Source organism: Malus sylvestris, chromosome 5 (assembly GCF_916048215.2).
Source record: "Malus sylvestris chromosome 5, drMalSylv7.2, whole genome shotgun sequence".
Classification (NCBI taxonomy): domain Eukaryota; kingdom Viridiplantae; phylum Streptophyta; class Magnoliopsida; order Rosales; family Rosaceae; genus Malus; species Malus sylvestris.
In genome coordinates, this window is record NC_062264.1 from 33944064 (window position 1) to 33971764 (window position 27701).

At 38.2% G+C, this 27701-nt stretch overlaps 3 protein-coding genes across 13 annotated transcripts in view; 2 read left to right on the forward strand and 1 right to left on the reverse strand.

The window, feature by feature from the left end:
* The first annotated feature begins 777 nt into the window (after positions 1-777).
* LOC126623587 (heat stress transcription factor A-1-like) lies at positions 778-20730 on the forward strand. Of its 5 annotated transcripts, XR_007623810.1 has the most exons (4): positions 778-1218; positions 2795-4117; positions 4575-4793; positions 20503-20730. XR_007623810.1 is itself a non-coding variant. In XM_050292519.1 (3 exons), exons 1-2 carry the CDS (start codon positions 973-975, stop codon positions 4070-4072), a joined length of 1524 nt encoding a protein of 507 aa, XP_050148476.1. In that variant the 5' UTR covers positions 778-972; the 3' UTR covers positions 4073-4117; positions 20284-20730. The 5 variants fall into 5 exon arrangements, 4 of the variants coding, with proteins under 4 accessions (XP_050148476.1, XP_050148477.1, XP_050148475.1 ...); XM_050292519.1 differs by lacking the exon at positions 4575-4793 and having other exon boundaries at positions 20284-20730; XM_050292520.1 differs by lacking the exon at positions 20503-20730 and having other exon boundaries at positions 4575-5022.
* LOC126623585 (G-type lectin S-receptor-like serine/threonine-protein kinase At4g27290) overlaps positions 7322-27701 on the reverse strand; it is a 47789-nt gene continuing 27409 nt past the window's right edge. The window contains exons 2-9 of one of the 6 annotated variants that reach the window (XM_050292508.1): positions 26457-26679; positions 24183-24738; positions 9333-9467; positions 9062-9216; positions 8774-8984; positions 8460-8697; positions 8134-8284; positions 7322-7957 (exon numbers count right to left, since the gene is read on the reverse strand). In XM_050292508.1, the coding sequence (XP_050148465.1) occupies positions 7661-7957; positions 8134-8284; positions 8460-8697; positions 8774-8984; positions 9062-9216; positions 9333-9467; positions 24183-24738; positions 26457-26679 (1966 nt within the window). In that variant the 3' untranslated portion in view covers positions 7322-7660. Of the gene's footprint in view, positions 7958-8133; positions 8285-8459; positions 8698-8773; positions 8985-9061; positions 9217-9332; positions 9468-9589; positions 10146-22723; positions 22875-23051; positions 23290-23366; positions 23578-23654; positions 23810-23925; positions 24061-24182; positions 24739-26456; positions 26680-27701 lie in introns of all 6 variants that reach the window. The other 5 variants (XM_050292505.1, XM_050292506.1, XM_050292510.1 and 2 more) reach the window with 5 other exon arrangements.
* The window catches only part of LOC126623590 (uncharacterized), a 38851-nt gene continuing 29172 nt past the window's right edge, over positions 18023-27701 (forward strand). The window contains exon 1 of one of the 2 annotated variants that reach the window (XM_050292525.1): positions 18023-18341. In XM_050292525.1, the coding sequence (XP_050148482.1) occupies positions 18215-18341 (127 nt within the window). In that variant the 5' untranslated portion in view covers positions 18023-18214. The remainder of the gene's footprint in view (positions 18342-27701) is intronic. The other variant, XM_050292524.1, reaches the window with a different exon arrangement.

The window sequence follows — 27701 nt, forward strand, 5'->3', positions numbered from 1 at the left end:
AATTAGAATTCTGTCTCGATCACACTACTGTTGATATTCTCTTAATTTATCTATAATTTTTATACCGTTGGATAATATTTTTTTTTTGCAATCCAAGAGTACATATTGTGCCACGTGGACACCATGTCGTTTTCATATTTTTCTTTTTTGGAAATTTTAAAATCTGGATTAACAAGGACGTCAGATTTGGGAAATCCAACGGGCCAGATTCACCGCAATTCCCACTGCCGCGATGCGGGCTCCACCTCCTGCATTTTTGTCAGACCACTGGCACTGACGAGGGCGTGAAGCGCATGCGCCTGGTGCAAAAAATTATAACGTGGGTTGAGCGTTTGTAGCCCGATTGAGCAGGAGGACCTGCTTCCTTTTCACTGTAGCCCGACTGATTGGGCTTTAGAGCGGAGAGGATTTGTTGATTTTTGGGAATTCGATCACTCAATTGGTTGGGCAAATTAGGATGATGGTGGACTTGCTCTAAATGAGAGGTAGTTTTAAATAGAAAAGCTCGTTATTAAAATGGGAACTTTAACGAAAAGTATCCGGTACTGTTCATTTTAATGAAAAATCACATTTTTACACTAAAAAGTCAATCATGGTACTATTCACTTTACTCTTTATTTTATCCTTATCATTAAAACTCAAAATTTTCAAATCCTTCTCATTATTTTCTTTATTAAAATTGCTTCTGAGGATAAGTGATTTTGAGAAGCGGCAATTCCAAAAAGCCCCCAAATTTATGGCAAAAGCGCCAACGCATAGCAAAAACTATTTAAATGTAAATCCACCCAATTTCCGTGTAAATAATTGGACTTGTGTGCGCTGTTGTTGTCATCAAAACTTGCCGCGAGTCGTGATTTGTGACTAATGCATCTTCCCCCATCCCCTTCTCACTCATCATCTCCTGCAATCTAGGGCTTTTCTCTTCCCACTCTCTCTCTCTCTCTCTAAAACACCCAGTTCTCCCAAGCACTTATGCAAACAACCATGGAGGGAGTCGAAGACGCCGCGTCGGTCATCAACTCCGCCAACGCTCCTCCGCCGTTTCTCAACAAAACCTACGATATGGTGGATGACCACTCCACCGACGCCGTCGTCTCCTGGAGCAACGGCAACAACAGCTTCGTCGTCTGGAACGTCCCCGAGTTCTCGAGGGACCTCCTGCCCAAGTATTTCAAGCACAACAACTTCTCTAGCTTCGTCAGGCAGTTGAATACTTATGTGGGTATTCCTACCCTTTCCTAAATTTTGATTCTTTTGTGCTTTTCTGCATTTGATTCTTGTTTTCGCGGTGATTCCGATCGGAACTGTTAAATTTGGAGTGATTAAGCAGGATCAATGTCCGATTTGGTTTTGCAATTGTTATTTTGGCAAAAGGGTTATCGATTTCAAGGATGTAAATAAGTAAATTGTGAATTCTGTTTGTGTGTATTTATATCACATGATTTAAGCCATTGTTGTTGAATTGGACTCTTTGTCATTCACTGGGTTCCATTGAGTCTAGGCGATCACCATGTCATGTAATCGAGTAGAAACGATTTCAATTTGTTTGGTTTTGTTTTGAACTAGTGGAAAACCTAGAAGGAAAAAGGACATTAGAGGTAGAACTACATTGAGATTTAAATTTCGAGCCAACTACTTATGCGCAAACTGCCTTATTTTACGTGTTTCTTGGAAAAATTTGTTCCGATTGCATTTTATTTACAATTGACGAAGATATTTTCTTTATAAAGTAAGACTGGAATTCTTTTTTTTTTTTTTGGTAATGAATCCATTCTGTATAAAGTGGAATGAAAATTTTCTTAGACGTGCTGATAATGTCCCGAAATTCCCATCTTATCCCGATGACTGAAAGGTTTTTTTCCCTTGCAGTTCATTAAAAACCTGGTGATAGGCATTGTGATCTTTTAAGTCAGTAGTTTGATTTTTCTACATGTCAACCTAGTTAGTGATGTGATAGTTTGACATGTTGAAAATGTTTCTCTGTACAAGGACGATGTAGTTATATGCATAATACAAAATGTAGTAATACATGTTGTCTGAACTCTTACAGATAACAGGTATCAAGTAGTGATCCAGTTTTGGTAAATACTTATTGGCATTGTTAATAAAAACTAGCGAGGTGTAATATTTCAAATGAACTGGTATGTTCTTGAGGTTTGTTCCTTTCCTCTTCTCTTACTTTTAGAGGTTTTAAGTTAAGAATTACTTTTTTCTTCCTTTCCGATTCATTCATTCCCATCAAGACTTACTGTTTTAGAGTATACATGATATCAACTTCTCTTTTCGAGTTTTTTATTTTTGGTCTAGAAAAAAACATGAAAGGTGAAGTTAAGCTATTTTGTTTCTGTGGTTGCATTATCCATGTGAGTATTCATCTACAAATACATACATACATATACATCCGTAATTATATACCGTAAAAGTCTCCTGCTCACAGTTGAACTAGAAAAAATGCTTGTTCACCAAGCAATACATCATAATCAAATGGCTAAAATATGTGTAAAAGAAGTTGTATTTGCGTTCGTTATTGGAAATAAAGAAATAAATAGTGAGAGTAGAAAAAGAGGCGAAAGCTAAGGAGTTGCTCAGCAGCACTGGGCTGTTGGAGGTTGGAAACCACAACTATGAGTATGAGAAGGTGCTTGTTACCTAAAGGCAAGATCATGAGATGAGAGAATCTGGCTCTGTCTTGTGCTCCAAAATAAATTTTAGTTTATGTTGTTGGTATAACTTCTAACTGACTCTATTTTCATTATATAGAATTAGTATTTATGTTTTCACATTCAATTTGCAGGGTTTTAGAAAGGTTGATCCAGACCGATGGGAATTTGCAAATGAAGGGTTTCTTAGAGGCCAGAAACACCTTTTGAAGACTGTAAGCAGGCGAAAACCAGCTCATGTACAGAGTCATCAACAACCACCACCTCAATTGCAGAGCTCTCAGGTTGGGGCATGTGTAGAGGTGGTAAATCCTGGGCTGGAGGAAGAGGTTGAAAGACTTAAAAGAGATAAGAACACTCTTATGCAGGAACTTGTTAGGCTTAGGCAGCAACAGCAAGCAACAGATAATCAGTTGCATAATGTTGGGCAACGTATGCAGGGAATGGAGCAGCGGCAGCAGCAAATGATGTCATTTCTTGCAAAGGCTATGCATAGTCCCGGATTTTTATCACAGCTTGTCCAGCATCAGAATGAAAACAATAGGCGCATCACTGGAAGCAATAAGAAAAGGAGACTCCCAAGGCAAGATGATGAAATTTTGGTTGGGAACCTTGGCAGCAAAGTTCTTGATGGACAAATGGTGAAGTACCAGCCTTCAATGAATGAAGCAGCAAAAGCAATGCTGCTGCAGATCTTGAAGATGAATACATCTCCAAAGCTGGAACCATCATTGATCAATCCTGATGCTTTCCTAATTGATAATGTTCCTTCCAATGCAACAGATAGTAGGAACACCTCTAGTCGGAACTTAGGGGTGACCCTTTCAGAGGTTCCACCAATTTCTGCAGAGTGTTATATGCCTGAAGAGTCTAGATTTCCTGTCAGTTGTCATTCTACAGCCATTTCTGAGATCCAGTCTTCCCCTTATGCGGTTTCCAACTCTGTTAAAGAAACTCAAGTTTTGGAAGAGAACATGCATAATTTTCAACAAGATACAGTTATCCCTGAACTAACTCGAATGCAAGGTATTGTTTCAGAAAGCAATGTGGAAATCCCCAATGCAAACTTCATTGGCTCTGAGATTGGGAATGCAGGATACATGGGCATGTCAGCAGGTTTGGATGGGAGACTGCCTACAGATATTTTACCATTTTCTCCTGAGCCTGATGCAGATGCCTTGCCAGATGGGGTCTCTAGCCTTCCAGGCATTAACGATATCTTCTGGGAACAATTTCTCACAGCAAGCCCACCGCCTGGTGACACTGATGAAATTAGTTTTAGTTCCGATGATGGAGTGGCTGTGAATCAGGATTTGCAGTTGGGGAAGGAGAATGGATGGGAAAAGAGTCAACATATGAATCACATCACTGAACAAATGCAGCTCCTTGCATCGGGGAGCAGAACTGGTTGATCTCGTCTTTCCAATTGTATATACATGTTTCTTGCTTATCAAGAGGTAAATTTACAATCCACCATTTACGGTTAAAAGATTGTGAATAGTTACCGTCCCTCAATGTCAACCTTACTAAAGGCAGTCAACTACTCACGGTTGATCTTAAAGATGAAAACATATGTGGCCTTGCATGGATAACTTTTAGCTTTACAAATCTTTTCACCTATGCATGACTATATGCAATAATAGCTGTATTACTTACTCCTTAACACACAGAAACTAGCTTAAATGGCAACATTGGTTTCCAATTTGTACGATCGATGATGTGCAATGCTTCTGATGCTACTATTTTCAAATCCCAGTCTAGTGAGGATTCTTCTTTTTTTGAGCTCCGACCGAACATCTGTTGCCTTTTATCCTTGGAACTGTTTTTGACTCGATCTGTTAGCAATTCAATTATATGCTGCAGGAATATTAATCTTGAGTTTCCAATTTTGCAATGTTTATGATGTTTGCACAGGTTGATGTTGTGCCCTAATGAGCAGGAAAATCTAGTATTCAAAAGACTACTGACCACCTAGGATCCAAGTTTAAGGAACTCTTATCCGCCGTGTTATATCTGGAATACCGGTATTTCTTTGTTGCATTTTTGTCCAAGACCTTTATGCGCGCATATAGTAAAGTTTATTGTAACTAATCTAATAAGCGGCCTATCCTGTTTCGGGTCAGACGTAAATAGGTTGGGTGTTTGTTACTAATTAGGCATGGAGTTTTTCTTTTTGTTGATTTGCATACGTGTATGTTATGTGCCGCTTATGAGGGAGAAATTTTTCGGTATGCCGGGAACTTGGTCCAATGCATCAAGTGTCATGATGCAAAACTACATGAAATTTGAGCTTAATGCTACTGGCATGTTGAATCAAAGTAAAATGTTGGATCCTGGTTACGGATCGTTCATGGCTTACTAATCATAGAGGAATTAAAACCCAAAATTAAGAATTTAAACTTTTGATTTTGGAGGAATTTTACTTTTGAAGCGAGGTGCTATTTTGATTTTGGGTAAAAGACTGTTTACTACCCTCATGTTTGGTGGTTTTCAACATTTAGTACATCAAATTTTTTTCGTCTCAGATTCATACCTAAAGTGTAAATTTTAGGACAGTCTCATACATCCGTTAGTCAAACTGTTAAGTCTCCCGTTAACTGTGACGTGGCGCCCATGTGGACACTGACTGGGCGCCACGTGTTATCCACGTTTTTTTTCTTCTTCTTCTTTCTTCTTCCTTCTTCTTCCTCCGACTGCAACTTTTTTTTTTTGTTCTTCCTCCTCTTTCTTCCTTTCTCATTCCTTCCCCTTCTTCCCTTTCCTTCTTCTTCCTTCTCCTTCTTCTTCTTCTTCCTCCAAATCAAGGAAAGTTTTTTTTTTTTTTTTTTCTTCTTCTTCTCCTTCCTCCTTCTTCCTTCTTCCTTATTCTTCATCTTCCTCAAAAAAAAAAAAAAAAAAAACCTTCATCTTCCTCAGATTCGGATGAAGAAGAAGAAGAAAGAAGGAAGAAGGAGGAAGGACGAAGACAAAAAAAAGTTGCAGTCGGAGGAAGAAGGAGGAAGAAGAAGAGGAAGAAAAAAGAAAAAAAAACTGAATCTGGGCAGATTCGGAGGAAGAAGAAGAAGAAGAAGAAGAAGAGGAAGGAAAAAGGAGGAAGAAGAAGGAAGAAGGAGGAGGAAGAAGAAAAAAAAAAAAACTTCCCTAGATTCGGAGGAAGAGGAAGAAGAAGGAGAAGGAGAAGGAAGAAGAAGGAAGAAGGGGAAGAAGGGGAAAGAAGGAGGAAGGAAGAAGGAGAAGGAGGAAGAAAAAAAAAAGTTGCAGTCGGAGGAAGAAGAAGAAAGAAGAAAAAAAAATGTGGATGACACGTGGCGTCCAGTCAGTGTCCACATGTGCGCCACGTCACAGTTAACGGGAGACTTAACAGTTTGACTAACGGATGTATGAGACTGTCCCAAAATTTACACTTTAGGTATGAATCTGAGACGGAAAAAACTTGATGTACTAAATGTTGAAAACCACGAAACATGAGGGTAGTAAACAGTCTTTTACCCTTTGATTTTTAGAGAAGCTTGCCATTGGGAATTCATTATTTTACTTGCACTCTTAAAAGAGAAAATTAGATTCCCCCACATCTCTTTCGCAGGTTTTAGACTTCATTCGTTTTAAAGATTTGATCAAAGTGTTTTGCCCAATAGACACATCAGTATTTTTTAATTTATTTAAATTACATGTTATTTTTGTGTTTTTTCTGAAATAAAAATAGTATAAATCTAAAATTATTTTTTTAGTTACTGGGTAATTGTATGTATCCTTGCCTGGTGGTTTTTTTTATTTATTAATTATTCGCAATAATTGAATTCAATTAATCACCAAAATAATATATGTTTAGATATGTCAGTCAAAATTAAAATTCTTTTATTTTTAATAATGATGGACGTCTTGATTTTTTTTTTTTATCAAACTATTTTTTCCGTTTTTAATCTATATCTTGCTCTGGTATTTATAATATATGTATGATTATGATTTAGCACTTATTATTGATGGGTACATTCAACTTTAGTTTTGATACGTATGATTTAGTAAATAACTTTTTTTTTCTAAGGATTTCGTAAATAACATGGATTGTTGCATTTCTGTTGGGTTGTGGTACATTTGATTTTATACATATTCTTTAAAGCAATTTTATATATATTGTTGATTGGTACGTATATATTATATCAATCATATTTTTATTATGTATTTATAAAAAAATATCGATTACCAAATGAAGACGTACCATTGCCAAATGAAAGCTATCGAAGACAAACTAAATCATATCAATGCTAAATTAAAACATATTGATGCCAAATGAAGAAGTACCAATGCGAAATGAAACGGCCCAAGCGCAACCCGAATTGTGAGTTTAGACTACCTCTAAGCGCTCCGTTTGGTTCACGAGAAAACGTAGGAAAATATTCACTCTTTGATTGCCCCAAGAGTGAAAAATCCAACGCACAACTAGATTTCTCTTGATTCAATGCACCATAAGAATCCATTGCTACCATTGAGCTAAGGAACAATTTTAGGTTTTGATGATATCAACATTGTGGATAGAGCAGAAGAAATATTTAGCATGTAACGATAATTATAACACACAGGCAATCTATAACTATTGTAGACAACATCGATAATTATAACAACACATCGACAATCTATAGCTATTGTAGACAACATCGTGGACATAGAGACAATATACTCACATTATAGACATAGCATCAATAATGTCTAAACAATATATTAGTACCATATGATATTAGCCAAATATGGCAATTCTTTAAAATTAATAAATAATAAACACAACTTTAGCTATAACTTCAATTTTCTTCAACAACCTAACAACCCCAAATCAATTCTTTGTTATGATTTAGGAACTGCTAAACTTGTAATCACAAATATTTTTCTTGCAGAGTTATAATTGCATGTCTCATTGTTTGCCAACAAAGACTATAAGCTTCATGTAAACCTTCCAAACACGTTTTGTGATGGTAGATTGAAGGATTAACAAGCACTTCAATGATGTTCTACCGAGCTTCTATCATCGTAGTGCTGAAAGTATTCTCTGAACATGGAAGCGACCTTGTTGGTGATTCATGGACGCTTCGTTCAATGTAAAAACCAGGCTGCTTTGGAGGCGGCAAGACATCACCACTGCTCAACATCAAAACCACAGATGACATGCTTGGTCTATCCTCAGGTACTCTTTGCACACATAACAGCCCCACATGAAAACACCTTATCACTTCAGATATGTTGCATGAATCACAAAATGTCTTATTGATCAGTTCTAGTGGTTTATCTTGAATCCATAGTATCCATGCCTTCAAACAAATTGAAACATGTATGATATGTTAGTGGGCTAATATGTAAGAGGGGTTTTGCTGCAGACTTCTATACTGTTAAATGCATGTCATTAGAAAACTATGCTTCGAAGAGCACCGTCTAATTCACTCTTCTTTTTAAAGTAAAATATCATCACCTCGTTTGTTATACTTACATGTCCAAGAAGGTTGTGGTCGTGATCTGGATGACGAAATCCCCTGTTTTTCCTCCTGCTCAACATCTCGAGCAGTATGACTCCCAAGCTAAACACATCAGATTTCATCGAGAAAGTTCCATCTGCTGCATATTCTGGAGACATATAACCACTGCCAGATCAATATGCAATGACCAGTGAGAGAGAATTTCAAAAGCAGAACAATAAAATTATAAACCACAAAACAAGTCTAAGCATGCTTACTAGGTTCCAACCACTCGGTTTGTAGAGAATTTCAAAAGCAAAACAATAAAATTATAAACCACAAAACAAGTCAGCATGCTTACTAGGTTCCAACCACTCTGTTTGTATTGGCTTGACTTTGGTCACCGCCAAATGTTTTAGCCAGGCCAAAGTCTGAAATCTTCGGGTTCATATTATTATCTAGCAGAATATTACTACATTTCAGATCTCGATGTATAATCCTTAATCTAGAGTCTTGGTGAAGATAAAGAAGCCCTCGAGCAACTCCACTGATAATGTGGAAGCACTTAGGCCAGTCGAGCAATTTTTGTCCCTCTTGATCTGAAGAAACTTTAAGCCTGTTATTTCAATGCCACATTGAATCCTAGTATAATAGGTTGAAAATGAAGGATCGTACCAAAAATATAGAAGTCCAAGCTTTTGTTGGGCATGAATTCATATATTAGAATCTTTTCGTCTTTTTGAATGCAACAACCGAGAAGCTTAACAAGATTGCGATGTTGAAGTCTGGCTATGAGAATAACTTCAGTTTTGAACTCTCTTATTCCCTGTCCGGAATTCTTTGAAAGCCTATTTACTGCAATTTCTTTTCCTCCTATCAGTGTACCCTATGGACCATCATGTCGAAAAGACTTAAATTTTGTATAGCAATTTAGCTAATTTTGATTGCATGAATTCATGTTACCTTGTACACAGGTCCAAAGCCACCTTCTCCCAGCTTGTTGCGGCTTGAAAAGTTGTCAGTGGCTTTAGCTATGGTGGTCAAGTCAAACAGTGGTAACTCCATCTCTTCCCCGTCTTCTCCGAGGTACTCGTCACTGCAATCCTTTCTTCTGTGTCCTGAAATAGTAGGAGATCTCTTCAGCATGGATAAAAAGATGCGAACAGTTAGCTACACTATCGAAATTAAATACTACCTTATCTAATGCATTTTTAATGTGTCTGAAAATGGTTACCTTCATTTCTAAGTTTCTTCTTCTGTATGTACAATATTATTCCAACTATTAGCAGTCCCATGAGAAAAACTGCAGAGCTGAGGAGAATTGCTAGTAGCTTTCTCTTGTTGAAATTGCTCCTTTTCTTAACATGATCTGAAATATCCGTATAAAACAAACTTTTCATGTGATCTCGTAGTGTTGCAGTAACTGTGGTTCTAACACTAACTTATTTAAACCCTACTTTGCATAATTGCGGATAAAGGTCTAAGACGTACCTAGTTCTGAAGCTGCCACCCGTATATAGAGGTCTTGACCACCGCCAGGAGTGAATTCTTTTATGTCGATGAGGTTACCAAACCAAAGCACGCAGCCACTTCCTCTCTCCCTGATGTCTAGATTTGCACACGCAGTACATAAGCAGTTTCCCAAACATAATCCCTTGCATTCTTTAAGGCTCGTGCTTTTATCATACCACGAGGTTGATGTGTCTGGCAATTTAATCCCACTGTACTTTGTGAAGCCATCTCCATGGCTGCAGGTCAACAGAGTCCTTCGAACACATCCATCAGACCAATATCCCGAATTCCAATCTTTCAAAGATTTTGGTACAAATCCCTTCAAGCATGCACATATTGCAGAGTTACCATTGCTTTTGCAACTAGAAAATGGACCACACAAGGCATAACTTTCACACCGATCTGCTAGGAATGTAGAGGCAAGTTCCCAACTCTGTGTTTGGTACACCCATGTGAACTTCTCTGCGACTCCTAATGAGTTCAATACATATCTCGAGAACACTGACATGTTCTTTAGCCTGTACTTCAAAGAGACCTCATCCTTGTTCATCACAAATTTAGTCCCAGATATTGGATTTGGTTCTCTGACACCATATTCGGATCCTGTAAAATAAAGGCCATTCCATGACCCTCGTCTGGTTTGTATCTTAGCTCCTTTCATAATAAAAAATTGTGGTAAGCCACGCAGATCCACTCGTTCCGAAAACTCTCCCGGAGCAGGATCTTCTGTGCTCTTCCAAGACGAGAGATACCTCTCTAAACCGGCAACCAAGTCCCAACCAAGCTTCATTTCCGGTAGGTATGTGTCACAAGGATAATCAAAACTCTGCCACAAGAAGTTATCCAGGTTAGTTTCTTTCCCATCTTGCACCACAAGATTTCCAGAATCCAATAGTTGCGATACTAGATTCCCCGCAGTTCTTGATGAATTCGATGACCACACAATGCTGTTTGAGCTATTCAGGAGGACTAGAACTCCTTGCTCCGTGAGCTTCAAAAGTCCTGAAGAATCACCAAGTGGTGTTTCTCTGTTGGCTACCCACACAACTGCATCGGTAGAAACAATGTACCATATTCCCAAGTACCGGCTTTTCGATTTACCAGGGCTGAAGAATCCCAGTTCATAGCTTCCACCTACTGAAACCAGAGTTTCGCCATCTCTTATATATCCACTCGGAGTGATTGTGCCCAGTGCAGTTGCAGCTGAGATTCTTAGAAGGGAGAATAAGAAGAACAAGCACATAAAAAAGCTTCTCAAGGCTTGCATCGTTGTTCTGAGATTGCATGCTTTATCCAAAGAAATTATACAAAAAATTATGCGGAGAAGATGGAAAAATCAAAGTCAATTGAAAGACTTGGATTTCTTGATTGACCCTACACCTTTGGTTTGGAAAGTAAGTGATGGACTATTGACAATTCAGACTTAACTGAGTTGACAGCTGATAATAACACTGATCAGATTTCAATGGTGGATTGCCAAAGAAATTCATATGACAAATACCTCTCTCTCGGCTGTCATGAAACTATTATTCATTTATTATCAATTAACGGAAATTATATAATAGACCAGCTCATAAAATCTCATGACCATTAAATCTTTAATCGTCGAATCTAAAAAAGGACAAACATAACCGTATCATTGGGGTAAAGGGAACCAACTTTTTGTACCAAGTTTAGTCAATAAATATGTCTGTATTTGAGAAAATAAATAATGTATTTGTATACATGTCCAAGTTTGAAAGTGTAATTAAGTTGGCTATTTCCTAGCAAATGTAAAGAGTCTGTAAGTTGGCTATTCCTAGTCTTAGGATTAATTGTAACATGTGAAGGTTGGAGCTTGCGTTAAATGAGGAGTATGATTGACAGATGTTACACGACAAAGCTCTTTTCTGGCGACACGCCCCGATCCCGATATTCCCTGAATACCAGGATAGGCACGTGCTGGTCGACACCCGAATGTGACAAAAACCATTTATTGAATGCTGAGAACAAGGAATAGATAAGGTTTATAAATGTAAAAGAATAAAGAATATGCATTTAAGGAAAGTGTCAAAGCCTACAACTAACCAGAATACTAAAAAAAATAATATAAAATTGAATGAACAAAGGAGTAGGTCCTACACCAAGAGGACTCGAAGATGCTGCTGCAGAAATGCCTTGACGCCGGGATTGTATGCATCGATTCTACGTCTTGAATGGGGGCGCAAAACAAAGGTGAGTGGACCAAGTTTATATATATATATATAACAGTTATCAACGTACTAACCCCCAAGTTTATATAAAGAAAACTACTAGCATAATAAGTGATAGGTTTACTGCAAACCCTAGCATGCCAAAAATATCTCAAAAGACATTTCGCGGAAAAACATCGCGGAAATCAAAACATCAATCGTCTCACAGATCGTCTCGTAAGCGTGATGTGCTGCCAGTAAGATCATTGAATAAATATAACTCCCAGCCTTATGCTAGCACCGTGGTCTCTGCGCCCGTAGCCAAAGATTACCAACTCCCGGCCCAATGCCTGCTCCGTGTCCCTCAACCCGTAGCTAGGGATTATTTCTCCCGGCCTATCTGCCAACACCAGATCCTCACCCCAGGCGACATAGTGTCCACTAGGTATGCACAAATAGTTACGCCTCTCATAAATAACCACTTCATAGTATAAAGTCATCCATCATCTATACTATAAATAAGGGTTTCTAAAACATGTTCTAGCATCCTATCGTCATCCATCAAATAGTCTACCAGTTCATGGTTTTTATAGAAAATACGATATATCAAACTATAGCTCAATATAGGCTAATAATTAATTCCTCACCAAAAATGAGACAATAAACAACATATTTCATAAACATGCTTAACATAAAATCAGTTCATAACTCGTAAGACATGCTATTCATTTATGCAATTAAACTATGAAATCATGTAATTTTAGAAGGGGTCCACTCACCGTACACCGATGGTGCAAAGCTGTACCAAAAAGGAATAACGGAATCACCTCTAATAATTGCACCTAATCACATAAAGGGGTACCTTTAGTCAAACTCTATTTAAACGATTTAATTTGGGAAAACGGACTTCAAAAACAGGTCCAGGACGTCGAAATTAGCTTATGAGAGGTCTCGGACGAAACCCTGAAAAGTCAACTCTAAAATCAACGTTGACCGTTGACCGAGTCAATAGTCAGAGTCAACGGTCAAAGGTCAACTGGGTCAAACGGGTCTGGGCTTAGGGTTTGTATTTGGGTTGGGCCTAATAGGCCCTAAGGGTTTTGGGTTTAAAGGGTTTAGGGAAATAGGTTTAGGGTGATGGGTTTTTAGGGGTTAGGCTTAAAGCCCATAACAGAAATGGCCCAAGGGCCTAAATTTTAAAACAAGAATTAAATAAAACCTAAAAAAGGTTTTGGGTTGGGTCAACGGGCCACATGCCCTAAATGCAACGACCCGAAGGCCTTTGGGTCTTTAAAACAATTAACAACAAAGTAAAATAAATAACAGAAAAATAAAATAAGGGAGATGGACCGAACGGGCTTAAAGCTCGAGTTCTAGAATTGCCCAAAAAGGGCCTGGGTTCACCACCGGCCTAAGGCCCGAGAGCCTTGGAAACGGCCTGGAAGGCCTAGTGTCGATGAGAACAACGGAGAAGAACGCCAGAGCCTTCCCAGCTCCTGCCGACTGCAAACCACGACCCTAGACTCCGATCTAGGTATTAAAATGAAACACAAGAGAAGATGAGTGTGTTTATACCTTCCGTTTGTCGTGAAACGGTCGGAGGTGCCGGAAAACCCCTCGACGACTACGGGTTCGCCGGAGCTGGGTGTGTTTCCCTCGAGCCAAAATCAGTCTAAAACCTTGGAAATAATGAGATAAAATCAATAAACCACATCCAAGCATCGATCTATAACGGATAGAAGGAGACTCGATGCTTACCTAACCGGAAAAAATGAAGGAACCTCGCCGAAGAGTTCCTGGGTTCCACAGCTCCTCGCAGTGACGGAAGATAGAGAGAGAGATACGAGGTTTGATGATGATGATGGTGGTGTCTTCCCTCGCAGGTGGTGCAGCTCTGTGTGTGTGTGTGCGCGCACGCGCGCACGCTCACGGTGCAAGAGAGGGAAATGGATGAGAGTTTCGAGAGAGAGAAGGGAAAGTGAGTGTAGAGACAAAAAGAGAAAAAGGAAAGGGGTCACGGGGTAGGGGACAGAAAGAGAGAAGGATGAGGATTGTCAGGGTGCTACCACGTGGCAGTTTGAGGGAGTTTAGGAATCTAGATAAAGGGTCCAGATTTACTCAAGCTAGGGGACCAAAATGAAAAATTCAATAAAACTTTGGGAAATTATAAAATTACATATAAATTCGGGGGTGGGGTTTAATATTTGGTAAGAATCATTTGCATTCATATAGGATTTGTTTTCCCTATTAAAGATTGATTTGGTGTGGGATTCTAGAAGTCTATACAAATTTGCATAGAGTCTTAAATAAGGAAGAGGTTTAAATAAGGCCAATCTCTTTGTTTATTAGGTAAAAGAGTTAACCTAGTATATAAAGGATTGTGCTAGGAGTTTTATAGGACACCTTTTACACTCTAATCAAAATCGTGAGATTGTTTTATAAGGTTAAGAGGAGAGACAAAAAGCTGTTAGGTTCTTAGATTTATCTAAGTGATAGTCTGAGAGCATAACATGTCATTCATTCATCATAGAACTTTGTGTAAGCTTTGCCTGTGAGGAAGATCATCAATCTGCGTGAATCGGTGTTCATCCAAGAGAGGGTGAAGAGGGCGTGTTCTACAAGACAAGAGTATTTGATCAAGCTTCTTTTGTGTTGTAAGAAAGTATCAATTGAGTCTTGTATAAGTCCTTAAGTTTTTAGTGAAATTGGTTGTGTGCCTTGAGGTTTTTCTCTCTTGTGTCGTACAAATACTATGTCTTCGTTTATTTTCTCAGTTTGTTGTGTTTTGATTTTTGTTGTGAAGAACCAGGATTGAATCACATATCAATCCTACTGTTGAGCAAAAATTGTACACAATATGTAAACAAATAATTCACTCGACATAACTTCACCCTCATTCATTTTTCCAAAGAATGTTTTATTAATTTGAGTTCGACCCATTCTAGGCTACACGCCTATTAATTACAACCTTTTTTTTTGGGAAATGAATACCCTTTTGATTCCAATATGAACAAATCGTAACATAGAGATTTGGGTGTTTATTTGATTTTGTGACTGCACCTAGGTAGATCCCTAGGTTGCCTACGTACCCTTGTTGAGGGATCAAGTCACTCATAGTTCCTTATGTATTTGTTGAGGTTTGATGCCCTGTGCAGTTTCAACTCGTGCAGGTAAGGAGCATTTGATGCCTTGTGCAGTTTTAGCTCGTGTGGGTGAGGACTTTGAACCATTGGAGTATTTGATGCCTTGTGCAATTTTAGCTCATGCGGGTGAGTACTTTAAGCCATTGGAGCGTTTGATGCCTTGTGCATTTTTAGCTCGTGCATGCGATGACTTTGAGCTGGAGTGATTGATGCCTTGTGCAGTTTAGGCTCTTATAGATGAGGACATCGAGCCATTGGAGCATTTGGTGCCTTATATAGTTTTAGCTCATACGGGTGAGGACTTTGAGCCATTGGAGCGTTTGATGCCTTATGCAATTTTAGCTTGTGCGGGTGAGGACTTTGAGCCCATTGAGTGTGTTAGTGCCTTATGCAATTTCAGCTCGTGTGGGCAGGGACTTTGTGCCGTTGGAGCGTAATACGACTTCGTGCCATTTGAGATTTGATGCGGCCTTGTGCCATTTGACCACTTCGGTAATTAAAGGGATTTTGATCCATTGCGTGAGTTTCACCAATTTGAAGTGGTGAGTCCATCGAGTTTTGTACTTTGAGATGGTTTGCATCCACAGTTTTGAAGTAGTTCGAAGTTGTCTATATTTGTATTGTTTTTGTCCTCCACTTTGCTCCGTGTCTTGATTTGATCTTGGCCCAACGATTAACAATGACCACCCAAAAGATTTTGAAGACAAGCATTAATTCAATCATGCCCATGAATTAATTCAAGCCATAAGTTGCGTGAGTTTGTCCTTGTGGGATCAAACCAACCTTCAACTAAAGTTATGACAAACTTTGTCTCTTCACCTACTTAATTGCTTGTTGAAGATCTTTATTCCAATTCCTAACTTAGGAATTTGAATGAAACTTGGTCAGCAACTACACTAATGTTGGTGCACCTTGAGCCTGAGCGTATCCTTCAACGCTAGCAACAAGCTTCTTTTCCGGATAATTATCTGGTCAACTTTGTGCGTTAGTGCAACAATGGGTTTCGAGCTTTGTTTTCGAGACTTCCGTCATGATTTGGAGCTGACCATGAAATTAATCCGTTGCGTTCCTCGTTTACATTTTTCTATGCATGTGATTGGGTATAAACGAGGGAATATGTGTGTGGAATTTAGCGGTTTTATACCATTTGATATTTGATACAGCTTCGTGTCATTTGGGATTTGAATAATTAATAGGTAAATGACCCATTAATTAGAATTTGAGTATGACATCTAGAAGGGTTTTAGAGCCACGTCGCATTCACTTTTTTTTTAAGGGAACTTGATGGTGCTTTGACTTGTCTTGTTGCACTTCTTTTTCTTCCCCATTTTTTTTTGTTTGGTGTCGATGAGATAGGGTTGCCCACTTTTTCTTCCTCGCTTTTCTTTGTCTTGGGACCCCTATCAGTTTGTCTCCATCTCATCTTTTCTTTGTTCTTCATATGAGCAACATTCCCTATAAAATTAGGAACTTTGTTGCGTGAGCAACATTCATTAAATGGAAATCTAGGAACTGTGCTTTGCAGACTCCTCTTTTACTCTTTGTAGAATTTGTAATTACTTGGTCAAAGTAGCAGGATGAATTTAGTTTATATAAACCAGGGATTCATTATGGTTTCATGGTTGTGTCTAAAATTTGATATCAGACTACCTACGTATCCTTAATGGAATCAAACCGGCGGAGTTCATGAAATATTTGATTTGGATTTGTAGACTTGCATTCAGACTTGACAAAATGAGAAGCCAATTAGATTGATTTAAAACCCATATATGTGACCTTCGGTAATCGCCTAATAGGCTTTGTAAAATAGGACTTTGATTTGTCTTTTCCTTAAGTAGCTCAGGACTTGAAGACATAAAGAAAGACTCCAAGTCCCACGTGAGGTGCATTCTACAAGTGAAAGAAGCTCATATTTTCCTCCCTTGCTGCAGCCTTCGGTGTTTAAAACTCCACAAATTTGACTGATGAATCAAACATAATGATGACTAAAATTAATAACTTATGGTGATGCATGATTAGGATTTGCCATCCTTTCACCATTTTCTAATAATATTTTGTCCCTTTTTCTAGGGAATCGCATGCATGGGATCCCTATTTGTTTGCTCTTCATCACGTGTTATTTGTATTTCCTTTCTTCATGGAACTTATGAAAGCTTTAAACAGACTTTTAGAACCCCATGTTATACTGGTTTCCTTCAATTAATCCTTCTACCGTCATTACATTGAGGGTGATCAACAAAAGAAAGAGAAACATTCATTTCCAGCAAGCCTTCTATGCATCCCTGCGCATCGTCCCCTTTTCTGCAACTCCTGGCTACCATGAGATGCTTGTTTGGTCCCAAAAGGAACTCTTATGTAGCCTTTTCTTTCTTGTTGTACGTGACTAACGACGACAATAATTGTCCATACGAATCCATGAGCTTGCCACCTAGAACATCATGCTCAGATTTGTGCGGTGGTTGTGTAATGGCAGCGTTAAAGTCACTGGTGATGTCCTTGGCTTTGTCTTCCGTTTGACATCGGAAGTGGTGATGTAATGGCGGCCTCCATAAGGTTATGCAAACGATCATTTGATAGCATCTTGTCTTTAGTTTATTCGAAGAGGTTACGAGTTCAAATCTCAAAGAGAAAAATGTTCAAATTTTAAAGAGGATTGTCAACAATCTTCTTATTTGAAATTCTTTATTCTACATTACTGACTCTCTTTTTCATCGTGCAATGTTACACAATGGTCCAAACTGTAGATTTTTTAAATCATTCTTCAAAGGTCAAATCTACTAAAAATCAATTAATTTAAACATCGTTTAGTGTCATATCAAATAAATAAACAAATTGTGATTTTATAAACATTAAAATTTTGAGAACGTTAATCGAAAGATCAAACTATCTTTTATTTGACTATTACAAAGTCTTACAAAAAGGAAAAAGAACAAACAAAACAAAATAAAATGCAATCGGGTGGAATGTCGTTCCATGCCTAAAATAAAGCTAATAAACCTACGGGCATGTCGTTTCTTGCCTAGAGAGTCGTCGTCCGCTTATTAATGCATATTAATTTAAAATTTCTGTTTAAAATACTAGTATTTCTGCCGTCCAAACATATTGTAAAAGATAAAAACCCCAAGAGGTCCGAGACTCTCACAGTTCCTTAAACCTTCTCTTTTCACAAACCTCCACCGCTCCGTTTGCTCTTCTTCTTCAATACCATCACTACGCACCTCCCCAAAACCCCAAATCCCTCTCTTTCTACGGCCACCCACCCACTCAGCCACCGCCTCCCACCTTCAAAAATGGCACGACTGGGCCAACACCCTCGCTTCATCTGTTGTACAACGTTCGTCTACTTGGACAACGGTCCGGACTCGACCCTTCTGCGTAGAGAGCTCAAATGGCTCGTGGAGGACGCAATTGAAGAACCTGAAAATGTTGATAACAATGGGGGACGCGTTAGGCTGAGGGTGGAAATTGAGGGGCTTTATATGTTGTGGAAGCAGAGGGTTGAGGAGAGGAGGCCTTTTCAGTATGTTGTCGGGTGCGAGCATTGGAGGGACTTGGTGTTGTGTGTTGAAGAAGGGGTTTTGATTCCGAGGCCGGAGACTGATCTCATTGTTGATTTGGTGGGGGGGGGGTGTGGTTTTGGGGAATGAGGGGTTGTGGGCTGATTTGGGGACGGGGAGCGGCGCCATTGCGATTGGGATTGCGAGGGTTTTGGGGAGTGGTGGGAGAGTCATTGCTACGGATTTGAGTCCCGCGGCAATTGGGGTTGCAGCTTTTAATGTGCAGAGATATGGTTTGCAGGTTAGTGTTTAAAGAGTAAAGTTATCTTAAAGGGAGAATGCTAATGTACTGAGGACACATTTGGTTCCTATGATTGGATTGGATTGGATTGGATAACCGATAACTCACGAGATTCAAGGTACATTGAAGTTAGAAATGAACGTCAACTTCCATATTTTGGTCCATGTTAAAGACTTTAGATAGATTACAAACTGACAAGAATGATAGTTGAGTTCATATGCTATGTATTTACATTCTATGCTGTGTTATGAAGAGAAATATTGAGTGGTGACTTATAGGCTTCGAAACATTCGATAAGTTTTAAGGAAATGATAATATCAACTCATGTCAATTGGGTAACAAGTGTGTTTTGATTGCCACGTAACTTGAAGATGGAAGTTCCAAATATTTGAACTTTCATCTCTTTCTTTACTACTTTCAAAGTTTTCTATTTGTTTTGATTTGCCAATCAGGATGTAGTGGAGCTAAGGCAAGGATCTTGGTTTGAACCATTAAAGGATGTGGAAGGTAAACTCTCAGGTTTTGTGAGTAATCCACCGTACATACCAAGTGCCAATATATCAGGGCTGCAAGCTGATGTTGGACGGCATGAACCTAGAGTTGCATTGGACAATGGTATCAATGGCATTGTTGATCTTTTACATCTTTGCAAAGGGACTGCTTTTATGTTGAAACCCGGTGGATTCTTTGCGTTCGAAGTATCTATTTTTGCGTTTGCTAAATGTTGAAAGTGTTATCATTTGCCTTTCAAAAGTCAGTTATTTTATATTTTTATGTTGATAGAGATCAGCTGAAGTACAATCAACATAGATAGTTAAAAACTAGTTTGTATGCCGTAAATTGTGTAGTCTAGGCTTCGGATCCCATCCATTCCTCTTTTTGCTAGAACTTTAGAAAGTAAAAATGAGGTCTGAGTGAAAGCAAAACTAGTTTGTTTCCAAATTGCAGCTGCGAGGTGCCTCATGAGAAAGACATCGTGATATGCATTTACTGTTTTCAGCTACTTTGTAATTGATCTAATCTCTCTTCCCGTTCAATCTTATGATGTTGCAGACAAATGGCGAGGAGCAGTGCAAGTATCTTGTAGAGTACATGGAAAATGATGTTGCAGACAATCCACCATTTACGGTTAAAAGATTGTGAATAGTTACCGTCCCTCAATATCAACCGTACCAAAGGCAGTCAGCCACTCACGGTTGATCTTAAAGATGAAAACATATGTGGCTTTGCATGGATAACTTTTAGCTTTACAACTTATCTCTTCACCTATGCATCAATACATGCAATAATAGCAGTATTACTTACTCCTTAACACACAGAAACTAGCTTAAATAGCAGCATTGGTTTCCAATTTGTACGAGCGATGACGTGCAATGCTTCTGATGCTACTATTTTCAAATCCCAGTCTAGTGAGGATTCTTCTTTTTTTGAGCTCCGACCAAACATCTGTTGCCTTTTATCCTTGGAACTGTTTTTGACTCGATCTGTTAGCAATTCAATTATGCTGCAGGAATATTAATCTTGAGTTTCCAATTTTGCAATGTTTATGATGTTTGCACAGGTTGATGTTGTGCCCTGATGAGCAGGAAAATCTCGTATTCAAAAGACTACTGACCACCTAGGATCCAAGTTTAAGGAACTCTTATCCGCCGTGTTATATCTGGAATACCGGTATTTCTTTGTTGCATTTTTGTCCAACACCTTTATGCGCGCATATAGTGAAGTTTATTGTAACTAATCTAATAAGCGGCCTATCCTGTTTCGGGTCAGAAGTAAATAGGTTGGGTGGTTGTTACTAATTAGGCATGGAGTTTTTCTTTTTGTTTATTTGCATACGTGTATGTTATGTGCCGCTTATGAGGGAGAAATTTTTCGGTATGCCGGGAGCTTGGTCCAATGCATCAAGTGTCATGATGCAAAACTACATGAAATTTGAGCTTAATGCTACTGGCATGTTGAATCAAAGTAAAATGTTGGATCCTGGTTATGGATCGTTCATGGCTTACTAGTCATAGATGAATTAAAACCCAAAATTAAGAATTTAAACTTTTGATTTTGGGGGAATTTTACTTTTGAAGCGAGGTGGTATTTTGATTTTTAGAGAAGCTTGCCATCGGGAATTCATTATTTTACTTGCACTCTTAAAAGAGAAAATTAGATTCCCCCACATCTCTTTCGCAGGTTTTAGACTTCATTCGTTTTAAAGATTTGATCAAAGTGTTTTTTCTGAAATAAAAATAGTGTAAATCTAAAATTATTTTTTTAGTTACTGGGTAATTGTATGTATCCTTGCCTGGTGGTTTTTTATTATTAATTATTCGCAATAATTGAATTCAATTAATCACCAAAATAATATATGTTTAGATATGTCAGTCAAAATTAAAATTCTTTTATTTTTAATAATGATGGACGTCTTGATTTTTTTTTTTATCAAACTATTTTTTTCGTTTTTAATCTATATCTTGGTCTGGTATTTATAATATATGTATAATTATGATTTAGCACTTATTATTGATGGGTACATTCAACTTTAGTTTTGATACGTATGATTTAGTAAATAACTTTTTTTTCTTCTAAGGATTTCGTAAATAACATGGATCATTTCTGTTGGGTTGTGGTAGATTTGATTTTATACATATTCTTTAAAGCAATTTTATATATATTGTTGATTGGTACGTATATGTTATATCAATCATATTTTTATTATGTATTTATAAAAAAATATCGATTACCAAATGAAGACGTACCATTGCCAAATGAAAGCTATTGAAGACAAACTAAATCATATCAATGCTAAATTAAAACATATTGATGCCAAAGGAAGAAGTACCAATGCGAAATGAAACGGCCCAAGCGCAGCCCGAATTGTGAGTTTATACTACCTCTAAGCGCTCTGTTTGGTTCACGAGAAAACGTAGGAAAATATTCACTCTTTGATTGCCCCAGGAGTGAAAAATCCAACGCACAACTAGATTTCTCTTGATTCAATGCACCATAAGAATCCATTGCCACCATTGAGCTAAGGAACAATTTTAGGTTTTGATGATATCAACATTGTGGATAGAGCAGAAGAAATATTTAGCATGTAACGATAATTATAACACACAGGCAATCTATAACTATTGTAGACAGCATCGATAATTATAACAACACATCGACAATCTATAGCTATTGTAGGCAACATCGTGGACATAGAGACAATATACTCACATTATAGACATAGCATCAATAATGTCTAAACAATATATTAGTACCATATATTAGCCAAATATGGCAATTCTTTAAGATTAATAAATAATAAACACAACTTTAGCTATAACTTCAATTTTCTTCAACAACCTAACAACCCCAAATCAATTATTTGTTATGATTTAGGAACTGCTAAACTTGTAATCACAAATATTTTTCTTGCAGAGTTATAATTGCATGTCTCATTGTTTGCCAACAAAGACTATAAGCTCCATGTAAACCTTCCAAACACGTTTTGTGATGGTAGATTGAAGGATTAACAAGCACTTCAATGATGTTCTACCGAGCTTCTATGATCGTAGTGCTGAAAGTATTCTCTGAACATGGAAGCGACCTTGTTGGTGATTCATGGACGCTTCGTTCAATGTAAAAACCAGGCTGCTTTGGAGGCGGCAAGACATCACCACTGCTCAACATCAAAACCACAGATGACATGCTTGGTCTATCCTCAGGTACTCTTTGCACACATAATAGCCCCACATGAAAACACCTTATCACTTCAGATATGTTGCATGAATCACAAAATGTCTTATTGATAAGTTCTAGTGGTTTATCTTGAATCCATAGTATCCATGCCTTCAAACAAATTGAAACATGTATGATATGTTAGTGGGCTAATATGTAAGAGGGGTTTTGCTGCAAACTTATATACTGTTAAATGCATGTCATTAGAAAACTATGCTTCGAAGAGCACCGTCTAATTCACTCTTCTTTTTAAAGTAAAATATCATCACCTCGTTTGTTATACTTACATGTCCAAGAAGGTTGTGGTCGTGATCTGGATGACGAAATCCCCTGTTCTTCTTCCTGCTCAACATCTCGAGCAGTATGACTCCCAAGCTAAACACATCAGATTTCATCGAGAAAGTTCCATCTGCTGCATATTCCGGAGACATATAACCACTGCCAGATCAATATGCAATGACCAGTGAGAGAGAATTTCAAGTGGAGAACAATAAAATTATAAACCACAAAACAAGTCTAAGCATGCTTACTAGGTTCCAACCACTCAGTTTGTAGAGAATTTCAAAAGCAGAACAATAAAATTATAAACCACAAAACAAGTCTAAGCATGCTTACTAGGTTCCAACCACTCTGTTTGTATTGGCTTGACTTTGGTCACCGCCAAATGTTTTAGCCAGGCCAAAGTCTGAAATCTTCGGGTTCATATTATTATCTAGCAGAATATTACTACATTTCAGATCTCGATGTATAATCCTTAATCTAGAGTCTTGGTGAAGATAAAGAAGCCCTCGAGCAACTCCACTGATAATGTGGAAGCACTTAGGCCAGTCGAGCAATTTTTGTCCCTCCTGATCTGAAGAAACTTTAAGCCTGTTATTTCAATGCCACATTGAATCCTAGTATAATAAGGTTGAAAATGAAGGATTGTACCAAAAATATAGAAGTCCAAGCTTTTGTTGGGCATGAATTCATATATTAGAATCTTTTCGTCTTTTTGAATGCAACAACCGAGAAGCTTAACAAGATTGCGATGTTGAAGTCTGGCTATGAGAATAACTTCAGTTTTGAACTCTCTTATTCCTTGTCCAGAATTCTTTGAAAGCCTTTTTACTGCAATTTCTTTTCCTCCTATTAGTGTACCCTATGGACCATCATGTCGAAAAGACTTAAATTTTGTATAGCAATTTAGCTAATTTTGATTGCATGAATTCATGTTACCTTGTACACAGGTCCAAAGCCACCTTCTCCCAGCTTGTTGCGGCTTGAAAAGTTGTCAGTGGCTTTAACTATGGTGGTCAAGTCAAACAGTGGTAACTCCATCTCTTCCCCGTCTTCTCCGACGTACTCGTCACTGCAATCCTTTCTTCTGTGTCCTGAAATAGTAGGAGATCTCTTCAGCATGGATAAAAAGATGCGAACAGTTAGCTACACTATCGAAATTAAATACTACCTTATCTAATTCATTTTTAATGTGTCTGAAAATGGTTACCTTCATTTCTGAGTTTCTTCTTCTGTATGTACAATATTATTCCAACTATTAGCAGTCCCATGAGAAAAATTGCAGAGCTGAGGAGAATTGCTAGTAACTTTCTCTTGTTGAAATTGCTCATTTTCTTAACATGATCTGAAATATTTGTATAAAACTAGCTTTTCATGTGATCTCATAGTGTTGCAGTAACTGTGGTTCTAACACTAACTTATTTAAACCCTACTTTGCATAATTGCAGATAAAGGTTTAAGACGTACCTAGTTCTGAAGCTGCCGCTCGTATATAGAGGTCTTGACCACCGCCGGGTGCGAATTCTTTTATGTCGATGAGGTTACCAAACCAAAGCACGCATCCACTTCCCCCCTCCCTGATGTCTAGATTTGCATACGCCGTGCATGCGCAGTTTCCCAAACATAATCCCTTGCATTCCTTAAGACTCATGCTTCTATCAAACCACGAGGTTGATGTGTCTGGCAATTTAATCCCACTAAACTTTACGAAGCCATCTTCATCGCTGCAGGCCAACGAAGTCTTTCGAACACAGCCATCAGACCAATATCCCGAATTCCAATCTTTCAAAGATTTTGGTACAAATCCTTTCAAGCATGCACATATTGGAGAGCTACTATTGATACTGCAACTAGAAAATGGACCACATAAGGCATAATTTTCACACCGATCTGCTTGGAATGTATAGGAAAGTTCCCAACTCTGGGTTTGGTGCACCCATGTGAACCGTTGTACGATGCCAAACGGGTTCAATACATATCTCGAGAACACTGACATGTTCCGGAGCCTGTACTCAAAATAGACCTCATCCTTGTTCATCACAAATTCAGTCCCAGATATTGGATTTGGTTCTCTGACACCATATCCGAATCCTGTCAAATAAAGGCCATTCCACGACCCTCCTCTGGCTTGTATCTTAGCTCCTTTCATAATAAGAACTTGTGGTAAGCCATGCTGATCCATTTGTACCGAAAACTCTCCCGGAGCAGGATCTTCTGTGCTCTTCCAAGACGATATATACCTCTCTAAACCGGTAACCAAGTCCCAACCAATCTTCATTCCTGGTAGGAATGTGTCACAAGGATAATCAAAACTCTGCCACAAGAAGTTATCCGGGTTAATTTCTTTCCCATCTTGCACCACAAGATTTCCAGAATCCAATAGTTGCGATACTGGATTCCCCGCTGTTCTTGATGAATTCGATGACCACACAATGCTGTTTGAGCTATTCAGGAGGACTATAACTCCTTGCTCCGTGAGCTTCAAAAGTCCCGAAGAATCACCAAGTGGTGTTTCTCTGTTGGCTACCCACACAACTGCATCAGTAGAAACAGTGTACCATATTCCCACGTACCGGCTTTTCGATTTACCAGGGCTGAAAAATCCCATTTCATAGCTTCCACCTACTGAAACCAGAGTTTCGCCATCTCTTATATATCGACTCGGAGTGATTGTGCCCCGTGCAGTTGCAGCTGAGATTCTTAGAAGGGAGAATAAGAAGAACAAGCACGTAAAAAAGCTTGTCAAGGCTTGCATGGTTGTTCTGAGATTGCATACTTTACCCAAAGAAATTAATACAAAAATTATACAGAGAAGATGGACCGTTGGCCCAAAGAAAAATCTAAGTAAATTAAATGCTTTGGGTTTCTTAATTGACCCGACAACTTTGGTTTGGAAAGAAAGTCAGGACTATTTCCAATTCGGACCCAACTAAGTTGACAGCCGATAGTAACACTGATCACATCTTCAATGGTGGATTGCCAAAGAAATTAATATGACAAATACCTCTCCCCAGTTGTCATGAAACAATAAGTCACTTATTATACGTCAACGGAAATCATAAAATCAATAGATTCAACTGTTGAACAATGTATCTGTGCACACGTCAAACTTTTATGTGTCAAAATTAAATGACATCTATGGTGAATTGTTGAAATTCATACCATAGCGTTATGCAAACGATCATTTGATAGCATCTTGTCTTCAATTTATTTGGGGAGGTTACAAGTTCAAATCTCAAAGAGAAATGTGTTCTAATTTTAAAGAGGAGTGTCAACAATCTTATTTGAAATTTTTTATTCTACATTACTAACTCTCATTTTCATCGTGTAATGTTACACAATAGTCCAAACTGTAGATTTTTTAAATCATTCTTCAAAGGTCAAATCTAATAAAAATCAAACAATTTTAAGATCGTTTAGTCATTTAACAATTATCAAATAAATAAACATATTGTGATTTTATTAAACATTAAAATTTTGAGAACGTTAATCAAAATATCAAACCATCTTTTATTTGACTATTACAAAGTCTTACAAGGAAAAAGAACAAACAAAACAAAATAAAATGCAATCGGATGGAATGTTGTTCCATGCGTAAAATAATGCTAGTAAATCTCCGGGGCATGTCGTTTCTTGCCTAGAGAGTCATCGTCCACTTACTACTTGTCCTGGCTTGAAGAAACGGTACTTCTTAAATCTCGAGAACATTGACATGTTCCAGAGCCTGTAATCAAAATAGACCTCATCCTTGTTCATCACAAATTCAGACCTAGATATTGGATTTGGTTGTCTGACACCATATCCGTATCCTAGTCCTGTCAAATAAAGGCCATTCCATGACCCTGCTCTAGCCTGTATCTTAGCTCCTTTCATAAGAAGAAGTTGTGGTAAGCCACGATAATCTATTCGTACCGAAAACTCCCCTGGAGCAGGATCTTCTGTGCTCTTCCAAGACGATATATACCTCTCTAAACCGGTAACCACGTCCCAACCAAGCTTCATTTCCGGTAGGAATGTGTCACAAGGATAATCAAAACTCTGCCACAAGAAGTTATCCGGGTTAGTTTCTTTCCTATCTTGGACCACAAGATTTCCAGAATCCAATAGTTGCGATACTGGATTCCCCGCAATTCTTGATGAATTCGATGACCACACAATGCTGTTTGAGCTATTGAGAAGGAGGACCAGCACTCCTTGCTTGGTGAGCTTCAAAAGTCCCGAAGAATCACCAAGTGGTATTTCTCTGTTGGCTACCCACACAACTGCATCAGCAGAAAGAGTGTATCATATTCCCAAGTACCGGCTTTTCGATTTACCAGGGCTGAAGAATCCCAGTTCATAGCTTCCACCTACTGAAACCAGAGTGTCGCCATCTCTTATATATCCACTCGGAGTGATCGTGACCAGTGCAGTTGCAGCTGAGATTCTTAAGAGGGAGAATAAGAAGAACAAGCACATGAATAAACTTCTCAAGGCTTGCATCGTTATTCTGAGATTGCATGGTTTATCCAAAGAAATTAATACAAAAAAATTATGCGGAGAAGATGGAAAAATCAAAGTCAATTGAAAGACTTGGATTTCTTGATTGACCCTACACCTTTGGTTTGGAAAGTACGTCATGGACCATTGACAATTCAGACTTAACTGAGTTGACAGCTGATAATAACACTGATCAGATTTCAATGGTGGATTGCCAAAGAAATTCATATGACAAATACCTCTCTCTCGGTTGTCATGAAACTATTATTCATTTATTATCAATTAATGAAAATTATATAATAGACCAGCTCATAAAATCTCATGACCATTAAATCTTTAATCGTCGAATCTAAAAAAGGACAAACATAACCGTATCATTGGGGTAAAGGGAACCAACTTTTTGTACCAAGTTTAGTCAATAAATATGTCTGTATTTGAGAAAATAAATAATGTATTTGTATACATGTCAAAGTTTGAAAGTGTAATTAAGTTGGCTATTTCCTAGCA

Coding starts and splice junctions, on each gene's coding strand:
- LOC126623587 (XM_050292519.1), top strand. CDS start 973: ATGCAAACAACCATGGAGGGAGTCGAAGACGCCGCGTCGGTCATCAAC. Junction 1,219..2,794: donor TCAGGCAGTTGAATACTTAT/GTGGGTATTCCT, acceptor TTCAATTTGCAG/GGTTTTAGAAAGGTTGATCC.